This window comes from Leptonychotes weddellii, chromosome 4, assembly GCF_054177405.1.
Source record: "Leptonychotes weddellii isolate Sample4059 chromosome 4, ASM5417740v2, whole genome shotgun sequence".
Classification (NCBI taxonomy): Eukaryota; Metazoa; Chordata; class Mammalia; order Carnivora; family Phocidae; genus Leptonychotes; species Leptonychotes weddellii.
In genome coordinates this window covers 33,019,454-33,029,433 of record NC_138372.1, presented here as the reverse complement: position 1 = coordinate 33,029,433, position 9,980 = coordinate 33,019,454, and the positions used below count along the sequence as shown (strand labels likewise).

The following is a 9,980-nucleotide window of genomic DNA, read 5'->3' as shown; positions in this document are numbered from 1 at the left end:
ACTTAACTTTTTTATGCTTGTTCTGTTACTACTCTTTTAAGTATTATAAGTATATAAAAAGCGTAGAGAGGGCACCTGGGTGGCTCAGTCGGTTAAGCGACTGCCTTCGGCTCAGGTCATGGTCCCGGAGTCCTGGGATCGAGTCCCACATCGGGCTCCCGGCTCAGCGGGGAGCCTGCTTCTCCCTCTGACCCTATCCCCTCTCATGCTGTTTCTCTCTCTCTTTCTCTCTCTCAAATAAATAAATAAATAAAATCTTTTAAAAAATTTAAAAAATTAAAAAAAAAAAAAGCGTAGAGAATGGTGAACATGTGGAGATTGGGGGGAGCAACGCACCTGGAGAGAGCTCAGAAGCTCCTACACTTCTCACCTCACCCTAAGTATCTCTTACATCTGGCTGTTGATTCATATTTTTTATCATATTCTTTAATAAACTGGTAAATGTTTAAAAAAAGTGAAGACAAGACACGGGATGCCTGGGTGGCTCAGGTCATGATCTCAGGCTCCTGGGATTGAGTCCCACATCCGGCTCCTTGCTCAGCGAAGAGCCTGCTTCTCCCTCTGCCTGCCACTCCCCCTGCTTGGGCTCTCTTTCTCTCTCTGACAAATAAATAAAATCTTTAGAAAAACAAAAAAGTGTAGACAAGTGAATAGCCATGTATCTGTCACTCACCTTAAGAAGTAATGCATTACAGGCATGCCTGGGTGGCTCCACTGGTTAAACGTCTGCCTTTGCCCAGGTCATGATCCCAACATCCTGGGATCAAGTCCCGCATTGGGCTCCTTGCTCAATAGGGAGCCTGCTTCTACCTCTGCCTGCCATTCCCCCTGCTTGTGCACGCTCTCTCTCTCTCTCTCTGACAAATAAATAAAATCTTAAAAAAAAAAAAAAAATTCTAAAAGAAAGAAACAAGGCATTACAGATGCAGTTGAAGCCACCAAGACCTCTTTTTTGATTCATTTCCCCACAGAGGTATTTACTGTCTCAAATTTGGTATTTCTTATTCCTGTGAACTTAAAACAGAGCAAGGCTGCCAATTTATTATATGAGAAATATTCTCCAAACTAGACTTTATTACCAATAGAGACCAGAATTGCCTACAGATGCAAGCCTCCTCTTACATCAAAAAACTTTGTAGCCCCTGGAAGAATGTTGGGAATTTGCCAAAGAAATATTTATGTCATCTCTTACAGTATATCTTAAGTCAGAGCCTAAGAGCTTAAGTCTCTCAGTTGATAACTAGATATCTGAAAAGGAAGGAATGCTATGACAAATGACTTGTTTTTAAAGATCTAGATGTGGGGCGCCTGGGTGGCTTTAGTCTGTTAAGCATCTGCCTTTGGCTCAGGTCATGATCCCAAGGTCCTGGGATCGAGTCCCACATTGGGCTCTCCCTGCTCAGCAGGGAGCCTGCTTCTCCCTCTCCCTCTGCCTGCTGCTTCCCCTGCTTGTGTGCTCATGCTCTCTCTCTTACTCTCTGTCAAAATAAATTAATTAAATATTTTTTTAAAAAATAAAGATCTAGCTGTGGTGGTATTAGTTGATGACTGTGGTAATAAGCAAGTTATATGGCTTTGTGATTACTTAGAGTAAGTTATTCACGTGTATGAGAGAAAATGTAAATCTAACAGACTAATTTGCATTTATGAATTACATTTGATAGCTAATTACAGATGTGGTTATATAAAACAAACTCTGTTCAGGTGACCTGTCTAAAATCCTTTAAAAATCCTTAAAAGAATTATAGCCAATTATGTTGTTATTATAGGTGGTGACACATTAAATTAATGTCTAAATTGGACTTAAATTTTTGATTACTAGTACCTATTATTTACTGATAATTTGTATCTCATTTTAGGAATTCTATGTAACAATGATTTTGCCTCTTGTGATACTGTGTTATTTTGCTTTTTTATTTATAGTGATAGATTCCTGTGGCCTTTTAAATGACTGAATAATGATTGAAATGGATCCAAAATAATGACTACTCTACTAAAGCAGTAGAAGACTCTTCATATCACCTTCCAGCTCAATTCAGTCTTCAGGAGGAGGCAGAACAAGTGAAATAGAGAAAACTGAAGAGAAAAAAACCTCACTTTGGAACTGTTTTACTCCTTGACTACTCCTTAACTTCTTTCTTTCTACTTGTTTTAATTTTGCTGTGAATTTAAATAGTGAAGACCAAAGAAATAGAAGATACATTTGGGAGCTTTATATAACCCAAAAAATTTGCCTTGAAAGCTGCTATTCTTTGGAGGAAAACATATTAAATTCCTGTCTGATTAAAAACAAGATTTCATGTCCTTAGATTTTGAAGAATAAAACAGACATAAATACATATCTGCACATTTCTAGCAGCTCTGTAGGAATAATGAGATTTGTAAATTAAGGGCTTTGTTATGTGGATATTTTGTCACTGGAATTGACTGCTCAGAAGATCTTTTATAGCTCTTTAATGTTATATTCTTGATCTGTTGCTTTGATGGCATTATTTGCCCACACAGGAGTTCACCTGTGTTTCCAGCTATGACCTGGTTATAAACAGTGTTTGCACTCAATGTGCAAATGTCCATGTATTATCTATTTAAGCAACATCATAGTGCCATCACTCAAGGAAGTTGAATGAGGTGAACATAGACATAGCTCTTTCCCCTTCCCCCCATTTTTTAAATGTAACAAATACTTTTTATGTTCCCCTTCCCCTTCCCCTTTCCCCTTCCCCTTTTTGGAAACGTGTCAGGAACTAGATAGTTTAAGATGAGCAATTGAGGGGACTTGAAAGAGTGATACATACAGAGCCTGGCTTCCTTGTGCTTTATCACAAGGCGTGCTGCTGGCCAGCCTATTTAAGCACCCTTTTAACAAGAGAACCTCGTGGGAAATCCAGCTGGCAGACTCAAGGAGTTCGGGAAACAGGACCACAGAGGTTACACTCTGGGGTAAATATTCTTCTATCTCTAACTTTGGAAGAAGACTGTATGTATATGTATTATGGAAAATAGCTACTGTTTTCTGGTGTATTTAATTTTGGAGCACTTTAGTGGGGTGGTATGGAGACATCAGTGGATCTCCTAGGAAAACTGATGCTAGTGGGTATTTGAGGGAATTAATGTGAACTAATAGAACAACTCTTGAGAGATTATTATCTTCCTTCTCTAGGAAGATCTTTTCTGCTTTTGCCACAAGTTACCAGAGTACCTGAAGCAGGTTAATCTCTTATCATAAGTACCAGTAGTTTTAAGTAGATGTTTATTCTTAAGGTTCTTCTGTTAAAACTCAAGAATTCATTAGTTTTCATATAACCTTCCAGGTCTCTGTCAAATTTTTCTGTTTATTGTCTTTCATAGTCATTATTCATGGACTGTTGCTTTTGTTTAGAACTTCTCTGAGGTTATAGAGCCTGATAAGTAGTCTTAGAGAGTCTCAGAGGTGGCAGGTCTTTCTGTAAAGAGGGGAGCTTAGAGTAATCACAGACTCTTTTGTACATTGGTATCAGGTGCTTGCAAGTATAAGTGATTGGAGTTTTCTCATTTTCAGATCCTGGCCATGAGGTTGGATGCCTCACCTTGCTGAAAAGAGACACTGGACCTAAATGGCGCAGCATGACTTTGTTCCTGCTTGGCTAAATTTCTCAACACCACAGTCAGCTAAGGTACTGTTCTTCATTCCTTTAGTAACCTTCCAAATATCAGTTCTTTTTATCCCCAACTTATTGATGGCCTCTGTTTTGCAGTCTAGGTGTTTTTGTGTATTCAACCCTGCCTGAGGGTTTAAAGTATGTTTTCATAGACTTACTACATTTCTTTTAATAGGATATAAATAATTAGGCAGTCGAAGTCATTGTGGGCCCTGCCATTGCCAAGTATCTCCCCCTCCCCTTATTTCATTATATGCTAAACTTTTCTCATGTGGCACACTTAAGACTTCCTGGATTAGGGGCACCTGGGTGATTCACTTGGTTAAGTGTCTGCCTTCGGCTCAGGTCATGATCTCGGGGTCCTGGGATCGAGCCCCATGTAGGACTCCCTGCTCAGCGGGGAGTCTGCTTCTTCCTCTGCCTCTTCCCCCACTCTCCACACCCCACTCATGCTTGTTCTCTCTCTCTCTCAAATAAATAAATAAAATCTTTATTAAAAAAAAGATTTACTGGATTAACTGCACTACACTTTGGAACTAAAACATATCTGCTAACCTATTATTTAAGTATAGAGGGGCAGAGGTAAAGGGGAAATGGTTTTTGGGGAAATGGACCCTTGGGGTAAATGCACATTTGTCTATAGTAGTAGAGGAGGAGGATGAAAAGGGAGAGACATTGACTACTATGTGGATCTCAGATTAAATACTAGAAATTATGTTTTAGGGTAATCTACGTAACAATTTCAGGGGGGAAATGTATGTTGCATTAGGAATAAAGACAAGTGAAAACAACCAGTTCACATAGAGTGAAGTAGCCCTAGTCACAGTACAGAAGAACAGCCTCAATTATTGGGGCACCTGGGTGGCTCAATCGGTTAAGCATCTGCCTTTGGCTTGGGTCGTGATCCCAGGGTATTGGGATCAAGCCCCACTTGGGCGCCTGCCTCTCCCCCTGCTTGTGCTCTCTCTCTCTCAAATAAATAAATAAAATCTTAAAAAAAAAAAAAAAAACAGCCTCAGTTATTGATAAAGGAAACCTTCGGGAAGCTAATAAACTTAAAAATGGTTCCCATTTTGCCAACTAACAGAGGAGGGACACAGTTGATATGTAATCTCAAAAAAAAAAAAAAAAGGCCTATCTTCCCTATTTTTAAAAATACTTTATTATTTTACAGAGAGAATACAAATGGGGGAGGGGCAGAGGAAGAGCGGAGAGAGAGAATCCCAAGCACACCCCGCACTAAGCATGGAGCCAACACAGGGCTCAATCCCAGAACCTTGAGATCATGACTCGAGCTGAAATCAAGAGTTGGGCACTTAACCAGCTGAGCCACTCAGGCGCCTTCCCCTGTTTTTTGTTTTGTTGTGTTGTGTTTTGTTTTTAAGATTGTATTTATTTATTTCAGAGAGAGTTGCCTGCGCTTGAGAGTGGTGGGGAGGGGCAGAGGGCGAGGGAAAGAGAGAATCTCAAGCACAGGGCTCTATCTCACAACCCTGAGATCACCACCCAAGAAGCCAAAATCAGGAGTCAGACACCCAGGTGACTGAGCCACCCAGGCACCCTTTCCCTATTTTTAAATGTGAATTTTGGGGCAGATGTTCCTAATCTATCTAGACCCGCAACCTTTTGCTCTAAACTTCATTTTGAATTGCCCTTTTGAAATTCCCAAGATCTCATAATTGACATAATCTGACCCAAAGCTTGGGGACGGTGGACCTGAGGGATTAGGTGTGGGATCCAGGAAAGCATTTAAAAGTATGTAGATCTTATTATCTGCAAAGAATAATCTAGCACAGTGAAGTAAGTATAAAGAATTGGGAAATGAGATTTCACTATTTCCAGTAAAGCTGCAGTAAATAAAGTTCTGCAGTGTTGGGATAAGGGTAGACATAAAGCAGTGAGAGCAAAGAATAGAGAATTCAGAAATAGTCCTATATATACAGTCAGTTGATTTTTGACTAAAGTTCCAAGGTAATTTAATGCAGAAGTGATGGTGTTTTTAGCAAATGGTTCTAGAACTGGATATATATATATACACATGATATATATATGTGTGTGTGGGGGAAGTGAGAACCTTGACTTTAACCTTTACTACATATCACACACAAATAAACCTGAAGTGGATCATAACCTAAATTAAAGAGCTAAAAACTATAAAACTAAGAAAATAGATGTAAAGATGTCTATGCCCCAACCTGTAGTTTTCCTTTACGCCTTTGTCAGATATATCCATATTTTTTACAGCCTTTTATTTTAGACTTTGGTCTCTCATTTGAAACTAAAGAATGCTCTAAAAAATAATAAAATAAAATAATTTAATAAAAAGAATGTCCTGGAGGCACGCCTCAGTGGCTCAGTCATTAGGCGTCTGCCTTCGGCTCAGGTCATGATCCCAGGGTCCTGGGATTGAGCCCCGCATCGGGCTCCCTGCTCCGCGGGAAGCCTGCTTCTCCCTCCCACTCCCCCTGCTTGTGTTGCCTCTCTCGCTGTGTCTCTCTCTGTCAAATAAATAAATAAAATCTTAAAAAAAAAAAAAAAGAGTGTTCTAGAATAAAATTATTTGGAATAGGGAGGGGAATGAAAGCTCATCTATAACTGTGTTTCTCAGACTGCTTCCTTTTCATTGTATAACAAGACTTAATTCTCCCTGACCTCTTTCCTCATGTGTAAATGAGTAAAATGAAGCTGATGCCAAATTATAGTACTGTTATGAATATTAAGTAATGTTTAGAAATAAGTTTTTTATGGATAAAGAAGATGTGGTCCATATATACAATGGAATATTACTCGGCCATCAGAAAAGATGAATACCCAACTTTTACATCAACATGGATGGGACTGGAGGAGATTATGCTAAGTGAAATAAGTCAAGCAGAGAAAGTCAATTATCATATGGTTTCACTTATCTGTGGAACATAAGGAATAACATGGAGGACATTAAGAGAAGGAAGGGAAAAATGGGCGGGGGGAGTTGGAGGGAGAGATGAACCATGAGAGACTATGGACCTGAGAAACAAACAGGGTTTTAGAGGGGAGAGGGGAGGGGGCATTGGTTAGCCCGGTGATGGGTATTAAGGAGGGCACGTACTGCATGGAGCACTGGGTTTTATACGAAAACAATGGATCGTGGATCACTACATCAAAAACTAATGATATATTGTATGGTGACTAACATAATAAAAAAATAAAAATAAAAAAATAAGTTTTTTATAAAACTATAAAAACTGTGTAGTTGTTAATGACCAAGGTGTTTTGGTATTTAAACCATTTCTTTCTCCCCAGTTCCAGAATAATTTATAGAAGTAATAAAGCTGTTTAGAATTTTTTTAAGTAGGGATCTTGCTTTTCTTTTCCTATTACAAGGTTAACTTAGTATCTTTAAGTGTAAAGTTTGAGGGCTTATTTTAATGGATATCGACGGGTTTTTTTTTCCCACCCTCTCTCGTGCAAATAATTAAAGTAGCTGCCTTTTCCCCCCTTCTGGGACGCAGAAAATGAGTTAATGAGTGAATATGTAACCTAGGTCTATGATCATAACCACCCTGAACGTGCCCAATCTTTGTCTGAATATGTAACCTAGGACTTCTCTAACTTAGAGGCCTATAATACCCTTATTATGGCCCATATGCTCATTGTGGGGGTTTCTTCCACCTTTATTACTTGTTTTCTAAAAGGCTGATGCAAAACCTAAGATACTGAGATTGATATCTTCTTAATTGGTTTGCTTCTCTATACTTGATCATCTTAGTCACCTACAGCCACATTCGAAAAACACGGAGAGCACCTACCCCGAGGAGATCGTAGATTTGGAGTAAGCCGTCGTCGACATAATTCCTCTGATGGCTTTTTTAACAATGGACCTCTTCGAACTACAGGAGGTAAGCCATGCCCAACTTCCATGAGTATATTTAAGCTACTCAGGACAAGCCCACATAGAGGGTGAATGTCCATAATCTTGATATGCTGTTGTTTGGGGTTTTTTTAGATTTTATTTATTTATTTGAGAGAGAAAGCATGAGAGGGGGGAGGGTCAGAGGGAGAAGCAGACTCCCTGCTGAGCAGGGAGCCCGACTGCAGGGTCATGACCTGAGCCAAAGGCAGTCGCTTAACCAACTGAGCCACCCAGGCACCCCAGATAGCTGTTTTTTAAACGCGCTTCTCAGTTAAATCTTCCAGTTGTCATTATTCAGTTACGTTGGCTTTCCAACATCTTTGTGTTCTCATGTGTCATTCAGTTGAAGATCTCATCTAGAAATTACATTAAAAGAAAAAGATAATTTTGTGGACTTAATCTTTTATTTTAAAAGGTCCCCTGAAGGGCTTTTGGTAGTACTGTAAATCAGATCAGGAAGCAAAAATCTAATGTGTTACTTGTCCTTACCATCCTAGATTCCTGGCACCAGCCCTCCCTGTTCCGCCACGATTCTGTGGACTCTGGTGTCTCTAAGGGAGCGTATGCTGGAATCACAGGGAACCTATCTGGTTGGCATGGCTCTTCCCGAGGTCATGATGGCATGAGCCAGCGTAGTGGGGGTGGCACAGGGAACCATCGCCACTGGAATGGCAGCTTCCACTCCCGGAAAGGCTGTACCTTTCAAGAAAAGCCACCTACGGAGATTAGGGAAGAAAAGAAAGAAGACAAGGTGGAAAAATTACAGTTTGAGGAGGAAGACTTTGTAAGTATGAAGGTTTAAATGTGTGGTTAAAACCTAACAAATAATGCCGTAAATAGAAGACCTTGTTAATAAGGAGAGGTTTGAAGAAATTACTAAAAAGGAAGTCCCTAAGTTTAGATTTTTATTGTTTTTAGAGGGAAAAGTTGATTAGTATGAAGATAATGACCAGAATTCCTATGTAACTTTAAGCAAATCTTCATGTTTTTCATCTTTATGCTTTTGAAACTTCTAAAAAAATTCTTAATTTCCTTTAAGTTTTATAAGGTTCAACATTCAAAATTTGATATTCAAATTACGTAAAAATGTGGTCTTGTATGTTGAATTGTCTTTCTCCAACTATCATAAGAGGTTTTTTCTCTTGATTTTTTCCTCTTATATAAAATAATTGTGATGTTATAAATATGCAATTGGGAGTATTTAAGTTAAGTAAAACTTTGCCGTTGTGTATTGAATTACATGCCTTTTGCCCTCTCAACCTAAAGTAGAGTTTTTAGTTCACCTTAAAAAAAGTTTACTGTATTTAACAAACATATCCAAGTTATTATCATTTTAATAGGTAATTGATATCTTTAAATTATTAGTTTGCATTATTTTTGGTACTAGATCTTCAAGATCCTTTGTGTATTCTAGACTTGTTTGTAGCATAATCTCAGTATAAATTAGCCACTTTCTGAGTGCTCAACAACTACATATAGCTAGTGGCTACTAGTGCAGCTCTACTTAGTTTTAAAAGTAGCGCATTAAATTAGCCAATCATTTCTGTGACGGCCATTTTAATTTATTAATGAAGCCAACTGAATAAGAGTCAAATTTAGGTGTCAGCTCCTCTTCTCCTAAGTCTAGCAAATGTTCTGGGATCCTTTAAATGTTTTTTTTGTTTTTTAAGATTTTATTTATTTGACAGAGAGACACACAGCTAGAGAGGGAACACAAGCAGGGGGAGTAGGAGAGGGAGAAGCAGGCTCCCCGCCGAGCAAGGAGCCCGATGAGGGGCTCGATCTCAGGACCCTGGGACCATGACCTGAGCCGAAGGCAGACGCTTAACAACTGAGCCACCCAGGCGCCCTTTAAATGTTATTTTTTAATGTGAATGCCTAACCCCCAAGCACCTATCCTTCAAAACTTTGGTAGTGGAAAGGTTTATACTGCCCCGACATACTGAATATTGTCCAGAATGTTCTAAATATCCAGTGGTCCAGAACTTACTATGACACTAAATTATAACTTTCATTATTTATTCAATAAACTTAGCACATTTAAGAAAGACCGGTGGGAATAATTAACAAAATCTCTGTTGCTCATCACGCTTTGGGAACTTGGTTAAAATCCTCGATCAAACCAGCAACAACAAAAAAGTTTAATTGTATTCCTAGGAGTTTCTTTTTGTATTTTATTCCACCTAAGTAAATTAACCCACTGTAATGATAATTTATATATGATATGAATGTTTATCTAAAAGTGTATTTTGGGGGCGCCTGGGTGGCTCAGTTGGTTAAGCGACTGCCTTCGGCTCAGGTCATGATCCTGGAGTCCCTGGATCGAGTCCCGCATCGGGCTCCCTGCTCGGCAGGGAGCCTGCTTCTCCCTCTGACCCTCCCCCCTCTCATGTGCTCTCTGTCTCTCTCATTCTCTCTGTCTCAAATAAATAAATAAAATCTTTAAAAAA

The 9,980-nt window shown here is 39.2% G+C and overlaps 1 protein-coding gene across 3 annotated transcripts in view; it reads left to right on the top strand.

The window, feature by feature from the left end:
- GPBP1L1 (GC-rich promoter binding protein 1 like 1) overlaps positions 1-9,980 on the top strand; it is a 52,102-nt gene that overhangs the window by 23,378 nt on the left and 18,744 nt on the right. For all 3 annotated transcript variants that reach the window (XM_081818362.1, XM_081818361.1, XM_081818363.1), the window contains exons 2-5: positions 1,924-2,940; positions 3,539-3,653; positions 7,387-7,516; positions 8,028-8,314. In XM_081818362.1, coding sequence (XP_081674488.1) covers positions 3,594-3,653; positions 7,387-7,516; positions 8,028-8,314 — 477 coding nt within the window. In that variant the 5' untranslated portion in view covers positions 1,924-2,940; positions 3,539-3,593. The remainder of the gene's footprint in view (positions 1-1,923; positions 2,941-3,538; positions 3,654-7,386; positions 7,517-8,027; positions 8,315-9,980) is intronic.